We start from the raw sequence: 26,761 nt of genomic DNA on the forward strand, positions 1-26,761 counted from the left end.
ATATATATATATATATATATATATATATATATATATATATATATATATATATACATATATAGTATGTATATATAAAAAGAACAAACAATCTATTACTTGGTTATATTTTGCAACACTATACCATTCAGACCAGAGTATAGATAGTCTAACCTGCAATAACAGCAGTAAAGAGTCGAGAGATCTGAGGAGCATATATGATGTTTTTCGTAGATAGAAAAGGAGGGGAGACAACTGTGTGTGTGTGTCTGTGAGAGAGAAAGAGAGAGAGAGAGAGAGTGTGTGTGTCTGTGAGAGAGAAAGTGAGAGAGAGAGAGAGAGAGTGTGTATGTCTGTGAGAGAGAGAGAGCAAGAGAGAGAGGGTGTGTGTGTGGGAGAGAGAGAGATAGAGATAGAGAGAGAGTGTGTGAGAGAGAGCAAGAGAGAGAGCGAGAGAGAGAGAGAGCTCTACTACCTGTTGTAGCGCTGGATGGCCGGTGATCAGATTAGAGGTGTCAGGGTTGGTTAATCTGTGGGGGAGCGACAGTCTGCCACTCACGCTGCTCCTGCTGCTCCTTCTCCTTCTCATGCTCCTGCTCACCACCTCTCCCATTCATCGGCGGCAGGAGGGGACTGGATCACATTTGGTGTTGACGTGCGTCGGGGAATTTCCCCCCAGCCTCTAATCTTTTTTCTTTTTTTTTTACAATGGATACCTGCAGGGTGGCAGCCTGGGTGTTCCTGGTCCTGATGTGGCAGGGCGGCTGTTTGGCATCGCAGTTTCCGACACAACTCATGTAAGTAAACGATCCTGATATTTGAGGTTTGCAGTCTCAAGTGCTCTTCGTAGACAGGCGAGTGTTTTCATCTAATGAGCCACTCTCGGTGTGTGGACTGCACGGGGGGGGGGGGAGGTTTGGGTGGTGCAGGTTTCATTCATGCACCGGTGGTGGTCATCCAGGGGAGGATGCGTGCAGGGGTGAGACGGTGTCTCAGCTCCTCTGTGGCCGCCTCGCCTCCAGCCGCTGATTCATGTTGGTCCCCGCGATCAGCAGCTTGTCACCGGTGGATGAATGTGGCCACCGTGAAGTTGTGAAGGAGTTGAAGTGACCTCACCTGCTTCTTTTCCTTCATGCAAAATGAAAACAAAAAGTTACCTACACAGCCACTCTACTCAGTTCAAATTGGGTTTTTTTTTAACTAATACATGTTCAGTTTCGGCTGTATGCATTTGTCATTGATGGAAAATCTACATGTGTATGAAACTATAATTAAAACATGGGCAGCATCAGAACATATTTAGCCTAGCTGATGTGAGAATGTTATAAACCAATGTTTACAAAACATTAATAGCAGACCTGTGCACTATTTATTTATATTGGTGTCAATGACTAACAACTACACATAATTTATTCATTTATTTTGCCATCTCTTAAAATACATATGAGCCCGAACCAAAGAGTCAGTAAAACAGTGAAAAGTCACATTTATTATTTTTACTAGATCTGCATGCTATCCCTAGATTTTTACTCAAATTGAAATTTGTTCATCGGACCAAAGCTGAATATTAGCAGCAGTCAGACCTTTTCAATACCTTTTGCAAACTGACACTGACTCAGTATTCTAAATACTGCTCAGTATAATACAGTAGGCTGCAGCTGCTAATAATCAAATGCAAAAACTACAAGTAGTCAAAGAACCACTGCTGCACATTTGGCTGTACTGTATGTTCTCTGCTCCATTTGGTCAACGCAGAATTAGTGATGGCAAATAACATCTGTATTTGTGCAGCATTGTCAATTTGTGAATGAGTAAGTATAGAGTGAAAACTTGGAGAGCCAGTTCTATTAACTGCTCCATACAAAATACATGAATTGTCTTGAAGGTTAAAATGATTCACAAAGAGTTAAAAGCTAACAAAATAAATTATATGAGTCTACAACTGTCCATTAGATAGATGCAGTCTGCTTTGTGTTTGCTATGGTGACCATTCAACATCACTATCTTCATATTTCCATGTCCTTTCTTGGTTTTGGATTGGTTGCTAAATTGAATTTCCATTAGACCTAGAGAGGTTGTGGAGGGCTCTTTCTTTCAGTCCTCGGCAGAAGGAAATCTTTTGCCTGGATCCTCTAACAGAAAAGAAACATGATATATTCTATTTTGCCCGGCAGATATACCTCCGAACTAAAAGCAGTGTACATACATGTATTGGTCTTTGAACAAGAATGATTTCACACCACAATAGTGGTATGAAATAGATTTGTGTAATCACAAATCCATTTCATACCACTACAAGTAGACATGAAAGAAATAAAAACGAACTATCAATTGTGAAAAATTCTGGTCATGTAAAGGTTTTCGTTTCTACCTTGTTTGGTCTGGACCTTAGGACTTTTCAGAGAGAACCAAAATGACAGGTGTGAAAGGTTCCTCAGACCATGGGCTGGACCAACAGACAGAAGAGAGGGTCTTGTTCTGGATCATAGGCAGGATTACTTGTAGATGACGCTTCAGATGATATGTTTAAATGACGAGGTCGTTCATTTTGCTGGTATTAATAACTAATGATATTATAATGGCAACGGAATTAAGAGAGTGAACTGGTTCAATAATTCTCTCCAACAGAAACCTCTTCTTTTTTTTTGCACTTTATTCAAAAAATTAACGAATACACTCATCAAATTGACAACACACCAGCATTAAATGCCCACGAAGGTGATGACGACAGGACGTAAGCAAGTCATAAAACATTCTGTGGTTTGCTCCCCAGCTTGCAACATGAGAGCAAAACTGACTTGTTACGTAAGAGATGTAACAAAGACAAGAACTTTCATTTGGACCTAAATATCTACTGATCCCTCAAATACTCAGGGCACTAAACTTTTTTTCATGACTACAGACGTCTATAAAAACATTTCAAAGTATATAACAAGAATGGCAGAAAAACTTTCTTGAAATTAAGATGCTACATCACATGGGATTGTTGCATAAGCCAGAAATATTTCAGTCAGATCTCCAACAAGCCTAATTGCATGACAGAAGGAACTGCGCCGGACAGAGCTCGATCCAAAACCATCCTCTTCGCATCAAGGCACTTTTTAGTATTTCAGCCACACTGGAAAGAAAGGGAATTGGCCACCTGAGCATTAATGAAAACAACAGAGCTTTAAGCAGAGCACCATGGGTTGTTTGGGTGCATCACTGTTGGTGTTTCCGCCCCATCCTGTCCAGACTGGACCACGTCTCTCTTTGCCTCTGTAATTAGACCAGTTTAACGCAGCCTCCCATTGAGGGGCACATTACTTTGTTGAGTTCCACAGTAATGATACCACAACCACATCTGTATTTTTTTCTCTTTCTTTCTTGTATCGACTCTCCGCCTGTCTTTCTGTTTTGCTCTCATTTGCTCTTCCTGTGTCTGAAAAACAATGTAGGGCAGTGTCTGACCCAGTTGCCATTTGTATGTGTGTGTGTGTGTGTGTGTTTAATTATCCAGTGTAGTACCAGAGGCTGCAGTAATCAAAGCCTAGCAACCAGAGCAGAAACATTTTGCTGCTTCAGCACAACATTGACTTCATAACTATAGTGTCTGAATCATCGTAATTGCTATTTTAGCCATTGATACAAGTTTACAATATAAATGTGTGAAAAACAGTGGGGCAGATGGTGAGATAACAAGCACGGCCCTAAACTTAATTTGTGTTGGAATCAAAAAGAGCTAAAATAAGCAGCATTAGTCACAATTTCAGATGGTGTTGCGACTTCACGTACATCAACTGACAGACCGACAGCAGGCGTCACCTCACGGTATTTATAACAAGTTGCCATTAAACCAGGTTGGGACCTAAAGGGCTGTTTGGGAACGCGTGATTCAAGGATGAAGACATCATTGATTTTCCATGTCCTTGGATAATACTGTCCGTCTGGTTGTTTAATGCCTATTTAGTAAACAAGTTTGTGAATAGAGCAATGGGCTTTGGGGACGAGCATAACTTTCTATTTTATGATCATTTACTGTATGAAATGTACTAAGTGAGTACTTTAGAGCAACATTGATCTAAGTGTTTGATATTTGTGCATACGAACACATAAGATGCTTTCAGACATGCTTTGAAGTCCAGACAAAATGTCCCAAAGTGCACTGAAGAAAAGTCCATGTCATCCATATTGGACATGCACACATGCACTTGACCGCACCATCTGGGTTGACTCATCCATTCGTCAGCACCTGGGAGTTTTTGTTACAGAGATTTACACTGATAGCAGCAGATTTCACAGAAGCTGAACTCCGGAGAGCTGGCTCTACTTCTCAGAGTGTCAAGCAAGTCCCTGGAACATGCACACAAACACACACACACACACACACACACACACATACACACACACACACTCATTGGCTTGTCAATGCTTCAGGCTAAAATCCCATACAATCAGCTGTTAGTAGATTTGTGGAAAAGGGTTGGACAGAGAGCGGATAAAGAGAAGGGACTCAAAGACAGGAGAAGAGAGTGAGCGAGAGGTGAGAAGAGGACAAAAGAGGAGAAGCAGCTTCTCATTACGTCACCATGTAGCAGCATAAAGACTGTGATTTAATTGCCAAATATGTGTGTTGCTCTCAAATGTACATTGGATTTACACATAGTATATTGTATAAGCCAACTGAAAAGCACAAGCTACCAGACTAAGCCTAAGGTAGATGTTCCATGTATAAAATATGATATGAAACATTTCAGAAACAAATATGACTCTAACACATTACGCTCTGTCAGTGTCAGTAATAAAAGTACTTTATCATCGGGCAACATTCTCTGCTAGTGTTTCTCAAATGTTCCAGAACTGGATAATAAGACAATAAAACAGATCTTATTCTTCTTTAAAGGTCCAGTGTGTAAGATTTAGGTGAAAGGGAACTATTGGCAGAAATTTAATGTAGAATAATCCTCATGATGTTTTCACTAGTTCATTTCATCTAAATTGTATGAATTGTAGTTTTCTTTACCCCAGAAAAGGCCCTTTATATTTAAATACTTTATATTTACATCGAGGGGACTCTCTCTAGGCTGCCATGTTTTTTTACAGTAGTGCAGACTGGACAAACTAAACACCTTTTGAGTTTTTATGACAATTAAAGGCTACCACTTCATGTTTAGAAGGAGAGGGTGAGGTGAGGGGTGTTCAGCTGCAACATGCAATTTCAACACTAGATATCACAAAATTCTACACACTGAACCTTTAAAGGTTGTTAATTGCCCAGTGACCAGCTCCAGTCCTGTGGTTCTACTGATCTTTCTGCATTGGTTGGCAGCTAAAGAAGGAGTATACCTTAGGACTGGAGACTAAATCAATCTGACATCTATGTTCATTTGTTTCAAAAAGCCAAAAAGTTCTACCAAGCCTCAGCCAGTCATGTTTTCCACAACCTCTAAAGCATCTGGCTTTGGGAATTATGGGACAGCAGCTGAATCAAGCCAGACCCAAACCCCATACACTCCTTTTTTTCCTAAACAGTTTCAAACTGTGTTACATCCCCTCTGGTATTCTCTCTCTCTCTCTCCCATGTAAAGTGTCTCATCTTTCTTCGCTAGTGTTCTTACTTTGAATTTTTCTCATCCACTGTGGATTTTGTGTCCCTGATGCACATTTCCCATTTCTTTACCATCTTCTTGATCTTCCGTACTGCCCTCTTTTTGTTTTGCATCTTACCAACTCCCTCTGCTACGTTGAGCATCAGAAGAGATGTTTTGCACAAATACTGCAACTTGCAAGACTTTCATTTCACTGCTGCACTTGTCGGGAACACTTTCTGGGTATGCGTGTTTGTTTATTCCACTGCGAGTATGTGGGACTATAATTTTTCTCTTCGCCATTAGGGGGAGGTCACGGCTGGGTCTGTGTTATTGTGAATGCAGAGCAGTATCTGTATCCCATACGAACCTGTTATTATTCTCATGCAATATTAATGTGACTGCCTGTGCGTCCGTGTGTATGTGTGTGCACGAATGCAGAATATATGGGGAATTTATGCACCTACATGCACACAAGTATTTTGTTACCGCCAGCCTCTCATACCAGGTGAACCCCATTTATTAGTCGGATTATTCAGGCTGTCACTTAATGCTTTGTGTGTTAGGTTTTTGTCATTCTCCTCTCCTACCTATCTCTATCCACTACCACTGTGTTCAAGGAGGGATGGACTTTGTCAATATATTATAATGCATGTGAGCTTACTGTGCTTTGACAAGATGATTGGAGGAGGATGAAAGGGAGGCATAATCCAATGTGTGCAGCAGCAGGCTGGCCCTCATGTCCCCAGAGCTCTTTGATACACAGAGCAGTACACCGGTCCAGGCCACCTCCTGCCTCTCACCTGTCCACTCACATCACCATCACCGGCCACAGCACCGGCTGACACTCGTGTGATTGGTTGACATCACGCTTGAACTCTCACAAAGTAATCGTATTGGTTGACACTCAGTGACACGTGTTGGATTAGATGGCATTGTATTTGTTCCCGGTGATGCACGTTTGATTGGTTGACACTATTCCTGACCTATTAGAGCGATTCCCTTTGGCCCTGTTTGTTTTGAAGCCGTGCAGCTGGATGGTCTTGTTAGAAGATAGACGTGAGAAAGGTTGATTGACAATTTAATTACTATATGAAATGTGTGCAATGTGTCGTCTGCTTGCATCTGATTCATCTCATGCATTGCTTTGTCCCATAGGATTAAAGATTGGGTTGATCAGATGCAGAAAGAGCTCGTCATCCTGGCAGACACGGCCACAGCTGGGAGGAGCCTCACACAGGTAGAAACACCGAAACCATAGACACGCATGCATAATCCAGATTCAGTACTGGTGTTAACATGCAGTTTGACTGGAAAATGGACTGCTCCTTTTTAAAATCGAGATTAAGTGATTAACTTGTAATAACTTGTCAAAACATTTTTTTCAAAACAAGTACAAATTACGTGCATGTGTTATTTACACCATCTCTCCTCTATGTGTCTGTCTAGATTTTTCTGAGAAACCAGCACCTGTACTCTGTGGAGCAAAATGACGCAGAGGAGCTGGTGGCCAGAGCAGCCAGGAACATCGAGCAGCTGCTGCGGAAGAGGTCTGCTGCCTTGAAGGTAGGACTCATCCCACTCAGAGGAACCAGCTGTCAGTTTGTTGGTCTGAAAGTTAAGCAGGAAGAGATATTTATTACAACAGAGAGAAGTTTTCCATCCGTTCTTGTCAAAGACTTGAGTCTGTATATTCAATAACCAAAGTGTATGTGGGGAAAACTCTGAAGCTGTAATTGAGTGCTGTAGGTATCTATGACAGGTTGACATTTAAAAATAATTATACCAAAGCTAGCAACAGCAACCTCATTATTGAAATGGGCAAGAATAATACATTTGATTTGCATGAGAATCTCTGCTGACACATTGGATTTAACTTGATTTTCCCGTATGGACTGTGTTGTTCAGCTGGCAATGGTTAACCCCAAGAAAAGAATTGTAAATGTCCAAACTTTCCACAGGAAACACTATGGTTTTGTGTCGTTTGACTTAACAAAGGACATTAGATCGAAGCACAACCCAGACCTGAGGGCTTTAGCTGCAGAGTACAATACATCTTAACCTGCTTTCAGACATGCACTTAACTCTGGATAATCTCAAATTATACGAAGTGGAAGAGGACCCCCTGAGTTCTTCCTGCCAGCCTCCTGGTTCACATCCGGATAATGTCTGAGTGAGCCAATTATCTGGAGAATTCACAGCAACAGAGTTGGCATTTTGATGATGCAAAACACAAACAAACTAAAAGAATATAAAAGTAAATATATAAAATATCTCAGGATAAACAACAGGTGCCATACATGTGAGAGGCCAAAGAAGATGTCAACTTAGAAACACAATGAGATTCGAGCATCTTTGACACTAAGGACAGACACTGGTGTCAATGTGCTTTGAACAAAAACAAGAATATATATGTCTTTCCTCCTGCAAGATCTATATGCAGGCTAGATTTTCCTGTTGTTGTGAACGTGTCTGACTCAGACAATCACCTGCCGCATCTCCAGGGAATGTTGGGAACCAATTATGGAGTTTTATGGAGTCTGAAAACAGCTTTATAGTTTAGTGTTTGCGAGAAGAGGGAATTTTAGTACTTAGTAGAAAGATTAAATGTATGCTTAAAATGTATAGCGAGTATTTTTATATTTTATTTATAATTTATAATTAGAGAAATTTACTACCCCACATGAAACAATATTTGCTACATTCACATACATAGCATGGTTCAGTTGTTCGGTTGTGGTTCAGGTTCAGTAAATATTGGAAAACATCAAGAGAGCCTTGAAGCCAAATTAAACCATAATTATAGTTTTCCAAGTGTGATTGCAGTGAGTTTGGTTGACATTGTCATTTAAATAGATGAAGACACAATCAAACCACTGTCGTGATCTTGTAGGAACAGGTGCTGTGGTGTCTCTCTGTGCCAAGGTTTCTTCTGAGGAAAATATTTGGAGTTGGTTAAAATCAGTCGATAACCCACTGGAGGCTTTTACATTGTCACAAACTATCTTGCAACAGCAACAATATATAAGTGCAGAGGTGATACTTTACTTGGTAAGTTACTTACTTATAACTGTAACAGCATTATATATATGATATAGGTCATATGCGAAAACAATTGAAGCCTTTACACTACATGAGTAGAAAGCAGGGACTGTTGTTTTGTGTGATGATGAGAGCTTTGACCCCGGGGAGGTTCTCTCTTCCCTCCTCTTCCTCTTTTTTTATACATAAATGGGTCAGAGAAGCTCATTTATAATAGCCGACTGAACTGTTTTTATAGATTCAAAGGGAGTTCAGTCACAGCGCCCCTTACTCTGCCTTTATAAGGTCTCATCATTGTTGTCTTATTAGGAATGGAGAGGGAGTATTTATGAATGTTCATAAACACATCTCCTGCCAAGTGTCTGTCTTTTGTATGTTAAGTAAACACCCTGGTGTCCTTATCATTTTTCCAAACACTGGTGCCATGAGATGCTTGAGCAGCGAGGATAAAAATGGCCTCAGTGCAAAGTGATAGGGGAAAGAGTTGGCTGGGAGGTCGATTCTGTGTTTGTATGTGGGTGTTAATGCTATAGGCTGTGGTTGGGGGGTCAGCTGGCCTGATGCTGACAGTCCATCCCACCTCCGGACATCGATCACTTCTCTCTCCTTATTGCGTCTTTGTGTCTCATCCTCTCCCATGAGTAACCTCAAGGCACGCAGATATTGGATCCTCTGTCCTGAAATGTATGAACGGGGAGATAAATGGATGAATGGATGATATGAAAAAAGGGAAGAACGCACCAACATGATGGATGTGTGCATTGATGGACAGATGAGCAAAGGAAGATGCAAAGGTAATAGATTTGTTACAGTGTGTCTTTCTAGAGCCTCTCGACTAAACCACAGTGATAGGAAATGCAAATACCACTTATCCTTTAAGGGTCGTGGGGGAGCTGGAACTCAAATGCAAATCGGAACTTGTATGTATATATAGTTACCAGCAGAGAGGGTTTTACTTTAAACTTATTTTTGCTCGCCATTCTCAATGTCAATTTAATTGGCTACAGCCCAAGACACCACTCAGTTGTCAACTGCCTTCAAAACCCCCATCCTCTCTCATCTCCCCCCGTCTCTGATCTCTTACTCTGTGTGATGGATGGCCTTTGAAAGGCCACAGTTTACCCGGCCACAGGTGTGTAACACAAGTGTGTGTCTATGTTCGCTTCCTTGAATAAGTGTGCAGCAGAGTGCAGCATGCATTATTAACGAGAACTAGGCGTCACACTGTTAGGAGAGATCGCTTTATCAAAGGTTTTACAACGTAAAGCCAGGCTTGATCTCAATGGGGAACACTCACACAGAAACATAAGCAACTACTGGGAGAAGGGCACATATAGCGGCTACAAGGGTTTCGGCCTCTTCCCCTGTTCCCCTCTCAGATTGAGCTCTCTTTTTTTTTATTTACTATTTAAACTATTTACTATTTACTATTGAGCAGTGCGTGTTGTACGTTGCAGTAACTGAGTTGCAGCAAAGACTGGCCGCTGGACTCATTCTGCAGATCCATAAGACCACGACACCGTTGCTGCACAATGGGATGTTCACCTGTTTATCCAAAGTTTGGTGGAGCTCGACTCCGTACCTAGAACCTCGAAATGGAAAATCAGTTGTCTTTGCCGTTGCTGTGATCGTGCTGTTGGAGTGTACACGTTATCGTGTCTCAGACGCCGCTGCTACAGAGCGCTTGTCTCCTGCTCATTAATATTAAACGTATTAAATTTCCGAATTGTACCAGAATGGACTCAGCATTTCTTTTGGCACTTGCCAATACACATGTCAAGTATGAAGGCAATAAGTGAAATGGTTCTCGAGATATGAGTTTCATATACAGACAGAATTGTTGTTGTCGATAGAGTGTATTGTATATAGAGTGTATAGAGTGTAAGTGTATTTCTGTGGCACTTGGCACAATTTAGCCTTTTGCTAAGGAAAAATAAATGTTAGATCTTTTGGTCCAATTATGCTAAAGGAGTTGGTAGTATATGCATGTGTTTTATTACACACATAAAGTATATTAAGTATATGTGTATCACATTTTACTTTCCTACAATAGAGCCCATTTCCCCAACTGTCATGTCCTCTCTGATTCTCCGATCACATTTCTGTCAACTCAGATCACATACTGTGCATTTCCAGAGGCCCTTTGTCTATATTCAAGTTTTTATTAGACTGAAGGAAGTGTCCATTGTTAGAGAATAGGAATAGGAAGTGACAGTAGACATTGTACATCCATAGTCAAACAACATACGCTAATATAGACATATTTACTTTACTCCTAAAAAGACATGCAGCAGGGGTGAAGAGATTCTATGTTTGATGGAGAAAAGGAGGACAGAGCCAGAGTGGGGAGAGAGATCTGAAAATGTTTGTCACAAGTAGATGACCATATATTGAAACTGTTGTGCCTGAAGCCTGATCCAAGTATTTCCCTCCTATCCTCCCCCTCCTAGGCCTGCTCTCTCTTTGCCTTGCTGTCTGCAAACACTGTAATTAGAAACGCGATTATTGATGCTGTAGAACTGTTAAGGCAAAAGGCAAACTGATAAAACTCTGACGACAGATATTCACACACTGGCTCACAAACAACTGTGTGTGTTTGTGTGTGTGCAGTTCCAGTCTCCTCCTGAGGTGAAGAGCTCAGTGACTAATGAGCAGGGACATTACTTAGAGTAATACCTCAGCCAACAACACTAAAACTCTACTGGACACAGGTGGCATACAACTTTCTATCTGTGTGTGTGTGTGTGTGTGTGTGTGTGTGTGTGTGTGTGTGTGTGTGTGTGTGTGGTATAGGCTACCTTTGGGTACAGCTTTCAGACTAAATCTAAGTGGGGACACCTTTTCAATTGAACAACAATCTTCTTTTGGTCGGTGGACGTTTTGGGTTAATGTCAGTGTTATGGTTGTGGCTGAGTGCATGGTGGGAAAGGATAATGGTAAGTCTCCAGGAATGTATGTGCATGTGTCTGTGTGTGTGTGTGTGTGTCCTCTGTTTTCATGTCTGGCATCACAATTGCGTCATGATGCAAGTTACATCCATTATTAAAAAATAGCGAGTGTTCATGATGCTTTATTCTATGAAGTAAGAACATTTTAATGGATGAAATCATCTCTGTATAATAACAAAGAGTACAGCAATTACTAGTATTATCAAATAATGTCCGCCTTAGAGACTTTTGCAGTTATTACTATTACATTTGTGCAATGTCAGAACTCATTCTACATGAAATCCTCTCGTTCCAAACACTCACTTCATTGTATGACTAAATACAAAATAAATCCATTGAAGCTCTCCAGCTCTGCCATAAGTGCTGCATTTAGCAAAAGACAATAAATAGTTGGTTTTATTGATTTCTGTCATTTAGTCAATTTCAACAATTTATGTGAAAGCACTGTCAATCACAACCACAGTCTCAGGAGTGTTTATCTAGTGATTGTAAGGTTTCTGGTTCAATATGCAGCTCCTCCAGTGTGCCCATGTGTCATTGAGCGAGACACTGAAGCCTCTTTCTTGGCTTCCTTACTGTAAACCGCTCTGAGTGGTCAAATTGAAAAGTGCTATATATATATATCTAATTACCATTCATTTGCCACTATAGGGTATTTTTTAGTTGTGGCATAGACACTCTATGTTCATTATTTACTTTTATAAGATACATCTCTACACAAGGCAACAACTGAGAATTTGTAAACTATGAAAATGAGGGTCAGTATCCTTGTATTCTTGATTCTGTCATTGTCACTTAACTGAGGTTGATTCAAGGTCTCATCATTCCCAGTCAGGTATATGGTTCATTCAATGGTAGCTTGTAATGCACATGTATCCGACACACAGCCCAAGACATGATACTGTGCAGCACACCTCATTAAAGCGCAGCACGTAAAAATGTTTACGAGCATCATTTTGCTGCAGGTATGGAGTATAAGGTCATTATCGCTCAAAAAGTGCTCTGAAACAACAGTTGTCAGTGATATGTGCATTTATATCTTCTATTAAATTTGCTGTGGTTACAGATGATGCCAATGCCACTTTTTTAGCATTTCAAACCTTGACAAATTGATCTAGTGTCTTTTCTCTAGATGTTCAACCTTCATTTTTACTACCCACAGGGGCTGATTGCCCAGCACCATCAAACCTTTCATGTAAACAGCTCAGATTTCTGGGAGCTAAGCTGTTTGCTTTTTAAAAAAATTATGTTTCTATTCTTTGTGCCATGCTACTGGCATTTCCATTCATGATGTCATCTTGAAGTCTACATAACCAGTTGTGTTTCCATGTAGCCAACACAACATATATGGCCTGTATTCCATCTAAGACAAGGACAATGTCATAATATTACGAGAATGTCGTTATTGAAAAGAAAGTTGTAGTATTGCAAAAGGAACGTTGTAACTTAATGACAAAAAAGTCATAATTATATGATAATAATTTTTCTAAATTTTATTTTGGAAATAACCAGCAAGGCTGCTTGCTAGAGAGCCATGATTTATGGATCCAACATCTTGAACCAATCTCATGTCACCAAGATGTAACCAACAAAGCCCTGCAGTCAACCACCACCAAACAGCCTTATTCTTGTAATATTATGACTTCATACGAGAGGGTTACATTTTTTCCCCTTTAAGTAGCCCGAACACTCAGTTGTACTAAAGAGTAACCATATCTGCGAGTTCTTTTCAAATCAACTTATGTTCTTTATTGTCAACAAGATAATATTTCAAACTGTAACCATGTCAACAACTCCAGTGGTTATATTTATATTGTTAAGGTTCCATATGTGATGCTCAACACCCAAGTTGTCAATTTCTCTTCATCAGAGGTGCATGATAAGTGTTTCATGTGTTATTTCGTGAATGTGTTTAATAGAGTCTTTGTACCCCAGGTGTTGGACCATATTTTTATTAATCTGTTGCCTGCTGTCATAGTGCTATAATAAGGAGCACAAGATGTGACTTTATGATGTTTTCATGGGCGTGTGTGTGTGTGTGTGTGTGTGTGTGTGTGTGTGTGTCGACGTATAAGGCAGTAATGAGCAGAGGCTATGATACGATCAGAGATGTTTTGGTCTCTCGAGCAGATGTTACTCAACCTCCCATCTCCGCTCTGTGCTGATCATACTAAACAGACGAGAGGTGTCTGCATGTGTCTCCGTCTGTGTGATGCCGTTCCTATGTGTGTGTGTGTGTGTGTTTGTGTGTGTGTGTGTGTGTGTGTGTGTGTGTGTGGGAGAAGGAGATTGGGAGGGAGCAGTGCAGATGGGGAATTCTAACAAGACTTATAGACCAGGGCTGTGTCAATGCATTCATGGAGAAGAAATATATACTGTGTTGGTACATGGTTACATTTAAATACCTTTTCTGTATATTTCATATTTTTATATAACGTCTAAAAACGATATTCGACACTAAGAGAATGTGACAATTTCCTTTTGTCAGTCAATACTGTGATATTTGGTTATAATTACAGTAATCGACATGTGACACGGTAATTAGTAGCCTTGGCCTTACACCAGTTTAAGATGGTGTAAATGTGAGTATAAATGCTTGTTTGGTTATGAATGTCAGCCCTGAGTTATGCTGGTGACCTGTCCTAATCCACCTCTCACTAAATATATGTATTAATGATTTACATAAAGCTTCTCCAAGTGTGATGACCTAGCACCTCATATGTGATCTGGTGAAAAAGTGTTTTGCTACTATGGAATAAGATGTTTCCCTCAGGACACCAAAGTATTAAGATATTTGCCTTTGAGAACAAACACAGGGCTCACAGAAGGAAGATTATTGGAATTAACATTTCCCATGTGGCCAAAGAAAGACACCAAGTGAATGTTAATGTTGCTCTGTAACTGCTGGATGAGTGTGCAAACATGTTCAACATATCATCTAAGAAATGAAGTTCATTCATATGGTGGCTTGTTAAAACAACATTTTGGATTACCATCATTTATAACTGGATCCTTACCAAAAAGCATGCAACCAGCTAAAATAATTTTTACATCCTAGCTTTGCAAACTTTGTTATAACTATATGAAAGTTCATATATAAGAATACCTTTCAAGAAAAGGATCACCATGTATTCATACTTAACTCAGAGTTTCAGTGTTTTAAACAAAGATTCTCTGTGAAGTTTGATCTGCTGACACACAATAAAAAAATGTGTGAACAGCAGGAAACGCACACATCTCCAAAATACACGCATGAGAGCAGGAGAGTCAAAGAGAGGGGATGAGACGGGGAGCAGCTGTAGATTTACTGTTCCCATTGAGGGTTTGGCCTCTGAGAGAAACGATGTGGAGCAGCACGGCTCTCCCCTGGGCTCTTACTGCTGCAGATACTTCTGCTCTTTCCCTCTGTCACACGCTCTTCGTGCCTTCACACATCTCCCCCTCCGGGAACATATATTTCTTAACAGAAGCCATGCTCCCAGTATCCTATGTTCCTTAATTCATTATTCTGTTAATGCACATAACCCTCCCATTATGTTCAGGTCAAATTCGACCTGTTTTAAGTTAAAATATTTCATAGATATTATCATTTTTCTCATCATCTTTATCATGTGTGATGATGAAATATTTCTACCTTAATGGGAGTCTTTTCCAGAATAGTGTGAATCTTAACTCAACCCAAAAGAACAACAATGGAAGATTTTAGACCAATGTGCTCATCCTCAAAACACCAAATGTGGGAAAATCTTTTGGGAGAATGTTGTTCCATCCATTCGGTAGAGTTCCAGAGACTTGCAATGCCAAGGGGCATTTAAATTGTGCCAGCACAAATGTCCAGCATCTTGTTTAAGCTCCATAATGTCACCAGTCTATATACAGCAATGGAGAACATAGCACCCTGGGAACACAGGACCCTAAGTCATGTTTCCATTATGTTCCATATTACGTAATAAGGGGAATATTGGACCATGGGAACACAGGAGCGATTCCCTTCCCCCCCTCTGCTTCAGCCCAGATGCATCCCTTTCTTCCTGCCTTCTCCACACCACTGTAACTCCCCTGTGTGCAGATCTTGGCCTTTTGCCATAGTTCTCTGTCAAACTGAAATTTGAAATCACCCTTTCTTTATCTCTTCCGATGTCCATCTCTCTCTTATCGTGCCCCCTCCTTTCACTCACTGACTCTTCTCCTAACCTTTCTGTGCCCTTTTGTATCACTCCTCTTTTACACCTCCCCTTTGTTTGACTCTGTCCGTCTAACCGGTTCTACATTTCCAGTCTCTAGTCCAAAAGTTTACTTCTGTTACTCTTGTTTATATCCACGCCCTAACATGTATGCATCAGACATGCACACAGGATATATAAATTCATCTCTCTCCATCGCCGTCCTGTTCCTTTTCATAAGCTACTTTTTTAATGAGTCTGACAAACGCTGGAATCATGCTGAGTCTGAATATGTTTTTTCTCTCTTTGGAATATCTTTTCCTTTTAAAACAGCTACTCATCATCTACATCTTTTTCTGTTATCTTTTCAGTCATCTGTTTTCTGCCTCTCATACTGACCCTTCATGCCACCCCCATTATTTTACTTTACCATCCCTTTGAGTTTGGACTCATTCTGATGAATAGGCCAGTGTTCATTGATGTGGGCATCCTGTCAGAAGCTAGGAAGAGAGGGATAAGACTGGATGTGGGTGTTAATGATCTTTTAGACTGTTACGACTCTTGTGAGTATTATATTGTTGTCTGGGTGAGAAGGCGGGAGACACACATTCACATGCACACACACATTTATATATATATATATATATATATATATTCACACACGCATCTACACACAAAGAGTCTGGGAAGTTCTGTGAGGTTTAGCAGAGCCTGTCTCATCTTCGCTGTCTATCCTTTAAGCCGTGCTCCTCTTTCTCACTAAATGCATGGTGTGTTGCCCCGGCAGTATGACAACTAAGACTGGTGAGAGTAGGGCAGAGTCTCTGTAGGGTTTGCAGGTGGGACAACCCAAACGTTTCTGTGCATAATGAGCTTATACATCAATGTGCATGGAGGGCGAAATGTGCACGGAATGAGAAATACTATATTATGTGTCCTGTTTGGCTCTGGGAGTATTGATAGGCACAGCTGTAGTTGCGGTCATCATTTGACCGTTTTTATGTTCAGCTGGGATTAAAATATAGCTCAGCAACTTGTATGAGAAATGCTGCCTGTGGATAGTATTGAGGGGTTTTGCCTGCCAGCATTAGATTTCATGACTCTTAATAAATTCCTGCTCCCCTTTTCTGAAGCACCTCATTCCTTAAACCCCTCCACTTCCCTATAAAGCCAATTCCCAGTCTCCACGACGACTCGTTTCCCCATTAAGGCTGCAGGGGAGAGTTGGCTCTCCTTAGGTCTCCAGTGGTCATTCAGTGATAGAGTGGGCTTATTGTTGTGTGCAGCTCTAGGTATCTATGTAAGTGAGAGGTGGACTAATGAGTTGTTGGATCAAGCATGCAATGGGAAGTGTGTTATGCTCTCTCATAGGGTTGGGTAGTAATAAGATAATACCGGGTATATTTGATAATAATAACATTGGTGTCTGTTTTATTACCATCATGTAATAAATGTCTTCAGTGTGGTAGCACCACTTTTTGTGTGGTTTAAGATGCTGTGAAAGTGATGGCAGAACGTTTTGTGAACAAAGAAATCAAATATCCTTGAATTAGAAGCATCAGCATTATCATGAACGAATACAAAACAAAAGACCTGGTGAGCACAAACAAGTTGCTATATGCACACTATTTGATATATTTGTTTAATAGATGTCAATCTGTGCTATGTAATTCCATATTCTGATGTTGTCCAGAGAGTAAAACCAGAACATGTATCATATTTTTGTCAACTGTGGAATTATAAGATAAATCAACTATATTTTTATCGCACCTTTCTTACAAGAAGTGCAGCTCAAATGCTTTAAACAAGGAAATCACACCACTGCTTCGATCGACACAAGAAACATGACAATGTGTAATTTTTTATCCAGATGGTAAAACTGTATCCTGAGGGAATATTTGGAGAAGGTTCAACAATATAAGAAATTGGATAACACCCAATCTTACCCTCCCATTAAGAAAACCATTGTAGTGTTAAATTTGTGATTCAACGGGGCAACGCTGGCTTCTAATCAACTGGCAGGAGGGCAACTTGCAGCCGCTCTGTGATGAACTGATGAACCGTCACTCAGGGAGCGGTCTCATCAAATCACGGCTCTGTAGAGCGGATATGACTGTGCCATCGCTTTCTTCGGGTAATCTGATAACCTCCCCGTGTGTATGTGTTAGACGGAGAGAAAGATAGAGAGGGAGGGATACAGAGGAACGAGAGATGGGTAATTAGGTATCTTTCCTCACACACTTCTCCTCACCTCCCCCATATCTCCCAGAAGGGAAAGGAGCCTTGTCAAAGCTCTGCCATGAATTTTTAACAACCCTGTCTACTCTCTTAGGAGGTGTGTAAGTGTGTGTGTGTGTGTGTGTGTGTGTGTGTGTGTGTGTGTGTGTGTGTGTGTGTGTGTGTGTATACTGTAAGCTTGAGGTATTTTGACACAAAATACTATGGTCCCATTCTCCATTTATGTCACACAAACGATGACGTATTAGGTTTTAAAGTATGGAGCAGCTGTTGATAACACTTGTGCATCACATCAAATACAACATCACGGTGGGAGGAATCCTGGATGAGAGGAAAGGAGCCAATTGTAATAAATATCCATACGTTCCATCCCTGCTTTATATGTGTGTACCTCTACATGCATTTGTGTTTATATTAAACTATACATGTTTATAGCCTATATATGCACTTAACAAATTAAAGCTATTTCGGGAGATGGTCTGGATTTATAACTTACTTATCTCAATGTGTGACGTTAATGTCTTGTGATGTCCTGGAGACATTTGACATGAGCTTAATGACAAGACCTCGCGCAATTGGCCTTTTCAGCATGGATATGAACTGTTGCCCCCACTCTCCCATGAGTGGCGCATTATTACAGTCTTAAATCTTATCTCTTCTTTTTTTGTGTAACCATTATGGAATGAAATTACCAACGAAGCACCAAGGTTCTGTTTAGAAAGCTCTCACAGCGTGGGTGCATCTGCAGTCGAGGTGTCACTGAATTTAATTATTTATAAGAATCTAATGGGATTTTATACAGCCACCCAGTTCAACCTGGGTTTTTCTTACATATTCTTTGGCTAAAATGTCTGAAAACACCGTAAAACATTGGTGAAGTAATCTTGCAGGGTTTTGTTGCAGAGATGTGGAGATTCTGATCAGGCCTATTTTCAGATTGCTCGTAAATCTAGAAGAGCACTCAGAGCACTGACCTCCAACAAAGTCAAAAAACACACACCAGACTACAGATTTTAAAAAATTAAAAAAATCTAATTCATAGTAAATGATCTAGGAAAGGGATTGTATCACCTCGTCCTAAAACTGAACCAAGTGGATGTGCCCTAAATTTGATGGGCTCTTCCTTATTCCATGCTTCATGTCCTAAGTGTAAGTTGCTTAAAAAGATATCCTCCTTGATGGCGGTAATTAAATGTTTACACATAAAAGATAACATGTGTAAATTATGGCAATAGATGTAAATCTCTGGATATGTCTTTGGAAGCCAAAATCAGCATCAAGCACTTTTTTCTGTTTGTAAATGGAAATGATTCATCACCTGATGATGCATAAGTACATATTATTTTGGCTCATGGTGAACGTGATGCGTAATAATCTCATGATCACTATGTTGTGTTGGTGTATTTGTGTGTGAGTGTGTGTTTATGGCTAGAGCGGGGTGTATATTTAGCTGCTGACAGCCAGTGCAGAGGAGGTGGGGACGGGTCTGGAACCGAGCCCAGAGCTGGAGGCCAAAGGGATGGGACTGTGGAACAAGAAGGGAACCATTGCAGACAGCAGACACATGGTCACACACGCTCATCCACATTCACACCCACACTCAGAGAAGGCCCAGGATTACATACTATATAGTATAAGCATCTCATCCAGTTATTGCTCACAGAACGCCTGATGTTATACTTCTCTTCTCTCACAGTCCAACAGATGGACGTGAGAATGACATTTAGCTATAAATACACTTTATCTTCGTGATTTTTTAACTGCCTCCAAAATAATTCACTGCAGTGGAGTTCCGCTGAAGCTGATGTAACTTTGCTGCTGTGAAGAAAGTTGTGTGTGAGACAGGTGAGTGTGTTTAAGGGCGGTCCTCTCCTCCTCAGGGTTGTCATTACCCAGTAGAGTGTGAACAGGGGGAGGCCAGGGTCAGGCTAAAGTTCAATCAGTGTGGATCCACCTCGGTGAACATATACACAGTTGTGCAGGAGTGTTTGTTTTGGAAGTAGGTCTGTAACAATAACAATTTTTAATGGACGATATACTGTCCTTGAAATAATGGAGACAAACGATTATATTGTCATTTTAAGACCTTTTTGTGTCCCAGACTCTCAGCGTCCAGAGTTGAGTCCGTCCATGTAGAATGTCCATTTCAGTCTCCCCCACAAGCAAAACACAATCCAGTTAAATCAAGGCAAAAACAAACACGATAAAAATAGTCCACACCAGGTTTTACCCTGGATCTTCTCAAATAATTCAGGAAAATAAACAGTCACTGGAGTATACAGAGTCTGCCTTTAACTCCGCCAAGGCCTGCAGCTCCAAGAGAACTCCACAGGGAAAAAACAATCCATCAGATGATTTCCTCCTGACTGAATTTAGAGATGAGGTGTCTGCTCCTGAGCAACGACAACATGTGGATTTAGCCGATCCTCTCCGACCCCTGCACGCATTGCTCTGTAGCCTATTAGTCATTTCCATGTAGTTGTTCGGTATACACAGGACTGTGGTCTGGGATTGTGATTGGATTATTGACTGATTGTGGGTGTGGATTAATGAATGAACTCTCTGATAATTGGGCGGTGACGTGATCCAACGGTGACGTGATCCAACACTGGTCGCTTTACAATAAACAAATGAGCAATAACAATGTCAGCAAATATTATGGTGGTCATGTCCGTATATCGAACGATAACGTGATTATCGTAACAGGCTGATCAGGAAGTAGCCATAAAAATGAAATTGTTTCATGTGATGAAGAAAGCCAATTTAAACATTACAAGTATGTGCAACTAGAAAGTGATATCTAAATATGTGATTATATCACATCATCCTCAGAATCACCTCAGTCAATGTTTCTGTCTCCATTTGTTAGCTGGATTAAGCAAAAGCTACTCATTCGACTTCCATGAAGGTTTGTGGAGGGGTGTTGCGTGACTCAAGAATGAAGCCGTTCAATTGTGATATATGTTTTAAATTAAGATCGGGATCAGGGGGCAGATCCAGGATTTATTCGTTCACTTTCTTTAATATTTTGGGCGTTTTTCAACATTTTCGATGGTTTCTCGGCTGACAGAGCTGCCTACAGACCTACAGAGGTGACATCTGTTTCCACATTGATCTGTTCTTCGCTCTTTTATTGCCTGTACTGGGTAAGATATTTTCTATTGCAGTAACTATTCTTAATCCTACTCTCTTTTTCATATCGTTTCCCAGGATGAGAGGGTGTGTGTGTGTGTGTGTGAGAGAGAGAGGTGAATTTAATTACATTTATATCCTCTTGTTATTCAGTAGTGTCCAATTTGATTGACAGTCTCTCAGTCGGTAATCCATTTGCTCTTTATTCAATCATCTGCCATTTCTCACACTGTTGACCCTCCTTTTTCCCTTGATTTCTGTCTCACTCACTTTCACGTTCAGTCTCTCTCTCTCTCTCTCTCTGGTGGCTCAGTGGCGTGGCCTTCAGCGGACAGTGCTGCAAGACCATAGTAGCACTGTAGTTTGAGATCTGCAGGTGACGTCACCATCATTGGGAAAGTCTCCATCGCGCCTTTTAACATACTTTTCTATTGCCCAGGTTTTCTATAAATAGACTGATGCAGTGAGGAGACATAACTTGTGTAGTCTCAAATCCAAATCCCTGTCATTTTTCACTCCCCAGAAACTGGCCGCGGCTGCTGAGCAATTCCAGGTGGATCATACGTGGAAAGACGAGTTCGAGGTAACGGAGGGACACAGACACATGCTTGTGCACTTGTATACCTACATGTATAAGTTTTATATGTGTGTTTTATTTACTGTATGTTGGTAAAACACAGGGAGATGCACAGTGACAGGAACATTACACCGTGCATGTATCCTAGATTTACTGATCATAAATTACTGCCTCTGTAGCTTTAATATCTGTATCTGCATCTGTGTGTTACTGCAGTGATTACAGCTCCATCGGTTAATGCACCACATCATGCTTCTCATTTCAGATGACACATGCGCTCATTTCTAAGAACCACAGGGGCAGACAATTGAAACGGGGAGGAAAGCTATGGTCATGGAAAAGAATACTCGCAGTCGCAGAGACAGTTATATATGCATCCAAGCAGTCAATTACTATATTGCTTCCTCAGTGGCAGGGAAATTCTACCCCGGAGCATTGCAAATGGCTCGAGGCACACAGGCACAGACTTTAGAAGAGGAACACTCCACACATTCACTTTAACTCATACAGTATTCATTCCACTGGCAGCACAGACCACGTCATTAACATAAAACTGGAGAATTAACTAATGGAGTTGCCTGCCAACAAAATTAAGAATTGTTTAGAAATGAATTAAGCATTCTCGTGATTATGTGTGTGAAGCCCTGAAGCGTCCACAAAGTGATGTTTGTGCTTGTGTGCGACTGCTTTTGCAGGATGAAGAAATCTCCTACTACAACTCAAAGGACAATGTGAGTGTGCTTTTCTTCTTCCTTTTGCCTATTTGCTCTCCTTCCATTTAAGCCACTGCAAACACACAGGTCACACTCGGACATGGGCCAGTAATATGTTTTCGCTGCTATCCCTTGTCCTCCCTTTCACCTAGTCATCCTCCCTTATCTCCTCCTCTCTTTTTCTCCTTCTATTCACCACATTCATGCCTTTCTCTTTTTTTTTTCCTCACTCGGTTTCTTTCAATTCTCCGGCCTTTTACTGCAGCCCCTCCCTCTTTTTTTTGCCTCTTCTCCAGGCTTTTCATCCCGTGCAGCCTCCTCTTCGTCATCCCTCTTCCCAGCCTCTCTCAGGTGAAGAGGTTTCTGCCATGTTCTTCTTTAATTGACAGATGAGATGTATGAGCTGGCTACAACGCTGCTTTATTAGGAAGTAACTGTTCACACTCTCTCTCCCTCCCCCCCTGTGCTGTTTTCCTCCCTCGCTCCATCTCCACTCCTGCACTCCCCTCCCTACTGTGCATTCTTTCCTCCATATCTCATCATACTTTTCTTCATCCATCTCCTACATCTGTACTGCTGCTTCTGATGCCAATTGGTGTGTCCACAGTAGGAGTTATAAATCTCTACAAGGTGCAAGGACAATCTGGTTGTCTCCTCCCAAATGAAGATGATAATAAAAGAGGAAAACAAACAGGAAGATATCATCAGACGTATTGTTGATGATGCTATATTTTCACAAACAAGTTGGGAGGGTGTCAAAACTTGCAGCAAAGACATTATTACGTCAGACTGGAGTTGATGAAGGACTGAGTCAGGCCTGTCATGATGCCATGATGCTTCAGCAGATAGAGGAAAGATGCTCCGTCTGATATCTTAAAACTACCGTCAGCATTAGTCTGCGTCTTGATGTTTTCTTTTTCCTCCCTCAGCTGGATGCAAATGAGACGGAGGGAAAAAAATACCGGATTCGACCAGACTTTAAAGAGGACCCGTCATTTAGGCGTTTGACTGATCACAACCACACGGCTGTCCACATCCCCACCGACATCTATGATGGATGTGAGTAAACACACACACTCACACACATACACATACACATACACACACATACGCACACACACTAATGCATGCACACTAACACACAAACCCCGGTTGTAACCATGGATACAACTGACACACCAACACATGACAAAATGTTGTTTTCGAACTGAGCCTTTAGCAAATGTGCTCACAGCTGAATGAGGGTTTAAAAGAAGAAAAGAGTATACTAGGATTTTATCTTGTTCTCTCCTGTATCCTGGCTCATCCGTGTGTCCCTGGATGTAGATGAACAGAGGGTCATATAATGAAGCAGGTTGATACACAGTGACTTTCAAACCTCCAACCTCCTCTTGATAATTAGTTTCTGTTCGTGAATGTTCATCTCACATAATATATACGCTTTACTCAACAATATATATATATTTTCATAGTCCTGTATTCTACATATTCCCAGGGCACAAGAGTAGATATTTCTTCACATTATAGTGAATACACACACATTTGTACAAAGCTAAATGTGTAGCACAGCATCAGACAAAATGCAAAATACAAAGTGCTATTTTCCTTTGCCTCCGTTAGCTAAATGTTTCACCAAGTAAGACTTTCCTCACTGTAATAAAGCAGAATGTGTGACATTATATGTTTGAATATAATAAAACATTTGCCCTGTTTTTATAAAAGTACATTTCTGACCATGTCATCATCATGTGGTGACATTTACCTTGAGTGGTTCAGCATAATTTGATTCTCCCGAGTCCCTCTGACATTCGCACAGCGGAAGTTGAATGTCAATGACTTAAGGATGGTCTGGTGAATATCTTAACTGTGGTCTGAATTATATATTATATACGAACAGTCTCCTTTTTCTTTTTACATTGTAAGCACTTGGGTGAGACTCTTATCATAGAGTGACTTACACAGAGAGATCAAAATGAATGAATATGAACATGAGACCAGTTGCAGGATAGTTTATTCAACCACCAGGCTGCACTGCCACTGCTTAGCTTGTGTCTTTATTTATCTGTAAGTCTGTGTACATGTGTTTAAATAACCATTTAATTAGTGTGCAGTGGGAGGTGATGAGTCAGCAGTGACTAGGAGGGACAGCAGAATTGAGTGAGCCCCTCAGCATGGCTCTCAGCCTGCTGGGGAACCGTCTGGCCCCAAGGTTACGCACCTCGCATCTCCATTGACCCCAGACACAGGGGCAGGAGTGAGGGACTGGGGTGGGCACATGCTATTTTCGGGTTTGTTATCAGCATTAGTGCAAGTCTGGTTTATTAACATGCTTTTGAACTGCTTTTTTCTCTCTGGCCATCATCTGGGCTGGGTGCCATGAGTCCTCACACTCCCTTTCTTTCAAGGATGATGTTTAATGGAGGATGCATATATATATATATATATATATGTATATATACATATATATATATACCGAGCTGCTAGAGACTATCCAGGGCTGAAGTCTGGTGTAAGCAAGTTGACAGAAACTATGTGTGTAAGTGAATGTGTGCGAGAACCCAAGACAGGTATACACTCAAAATAGGATGGATGGCCATAATGGAGCCCAGTCTGAGATTCCTAAAGGTTTTTAAAAATAGTTTGGATAGAGGAGGGGTCTCCACACCTTTTCACACCTTTTACACAAAACAAAAGTGTCTGAAAGTTACTACTGTCATATAACTATTACCTTTGTTCACTCAAACTGATCTCCGAACCAAAACATTTCAATAAGACGTTTTTGTTTTTGTTTAACCTCAAATATCAATATCCAAATCTGATAGTTTATACTGAAACACCATCACTGTCAACCAAAACATCTGAATCACAATTTAGTCAAAACTGAACAAACATGACATGACTCACATATTTTCGATTCAGTATGTCTCAAGATATGCAATTATATAATTATTTTTGTCGATGACAAATAAATAATTTATAAATCTGCTTATAACTTCAGGACTTGTGAATCAAATGAGTCATGTGATGTACTGTTTGTAAATTAGATCTTGTATTTGCTGTAGATTGTATTGTTTTGGCTTTTATAGTATCCTGCCCAGGGACAGCTGATGCAAAAGAGCTATTCTCTGGCTCTAAGGTTTGTTTTTTCTTCAGTATCCATGAATCCACTGATAGTCGTCTGTTCATTCAGTGCTACAAACAACTGGGCTTTCTTAATTTTCCAAAGCAAAAACAAACGTAGGAAAAGGAGGCTCATGTTGCAGCCCACAGGGAAACTCAACATCAACAAGTTTATCACTTCCTGGATGTGAATATTTTTCATGTGTGACATTATTATTACATTATCCAAATAGCTGCTAAACTACAGTCACATACAGCAAACATGATCTAAAATGAAATTATTATTATTATTTATGGTGTTGTGCTATGCACCCATGGTTTGTACAAAATATATTCTCTGCAGATGTGAGTTACTCTAAAAACAGAGTAGTGAAAGCTAAGAGTGACATATTGGAGACCCCTGGGCCATGGCACTGGAGTAGAGGTTGAGATCCATATAGTGCCGGTGTAAAGTGAATGTGCTGCTCACATGAATAGCAAGAGCATGTGCGTGTGTGTTTGAGCGTGCACACACTCATACTGTGCATTTTGTCACATATGGACGCACATGCAGGAGAATGAATTTTATATATCTGGAGAAAATAGCGATGGGGGACTCATACGTTATTGAGGTTTCAGCTCTTCAATTTGATCTCCACCCTATAAATGTTCCAGGAATAGCCTTTGCTCAGCTGGAGAAAATTGGGTTTTCTAGGTGAAGTGGAAGGCAAGTTTATGAAATCACTGTCTATACGCGGCAGCATGTCGCATGTGTGTGAGAGGAGCGTAGGAAAGGAATCAAACATTCAGACAAGAGAAGGATCACAACAAAAGCCACATCTGTTGGTCTGGTGAAGGCCACTGACCATGAGGTATAAAGAGAGAGAGATAGAAAATGGTTCAATTCAATATGTCACTGTACCCGAAGCCTGTTGGGCTGTCAACAAAGCTTTTACAAAACATCATTTTTATTTCACAATTTTCATTATAAGACATGCAAATGATGAAATTATTATTCTGGTTCAAGTTAGGGATAGCTGTTAATAAAATGTAATATTCACAAAATATTATCTATATTATGACAAAAAAAGATCCCAAAAAAACTAACGAGGTACAAACCAAACCAGGTCCCACATATTTTGGAACTTTTGTGGAACTTTGAATGAGCCATATTGCTACAATAGCACCTTTAAGGAGCTAGCAAGATAAAAAGTCATAGATAGTTGTTTCAATGTTTTTTTCATGTTTGAAATTATGTGTGTCTTATATGTTTGTGAACTTTCACCGTGATATCCAAATGAAATGA

General features: G+C 40.5%; 1 protein-coding gene across 1 annotated transcript in view; it reads left to right on the forward strand.

Moving 5' to 3' along the window:
* Nucleotides 1-274: 274 nt before the first annotated feature.
* The window catches only part of LOC109624050 (voltage-dependent calcium channel subunit alpha-2/delta-1), a 58,730-nt gene continuing 32,243 nt past the window's right edge, over nt 275-26,761 (forward strand). The window contains exons 1-6 of the mRNA XM_069528266.1: nt 275-773; nt 6,702-6,783; nt 6,993-7,109; nt 21,590-21,649; nt 22,339-22,374; nt 23,286-23,415. Coding sequence (XP_069384367.1) covers nt 685-773; nt 6,702-6,783; nt 6,993-7,109; nt 21,590-21,649; nt 22,339-22,374; nt 23,286-23,415 — 514 coding nt within the window. The 5' untranslated portion in view covers nt 275-684. The remainder of the gene's footprint in view (nt 774-6,701; nt 6,784-6,992; nt 7,110-21,589; nt 21,650-22,338; nt 22,375-23,285; nt 23,416-26,761) is intronic.

The sequence above is a fragment of the Paralichthys olivaceus genome, chromosome 7 (genome assembly GCF_024713975.1).
Source record: "Paralichthys olivaceus isolate ysfri-2021 chromosome 7, ASM2471397v2, whole genome shotgun sequence".
In the NCBI taxonomy this organism is placed as follows: Eukaryota; Metazoa; Chordata; class Actinopteri; order Pleuronectiformes; family Paralichthyidae; genus Paralichthys; species Paralichthys olivaceus.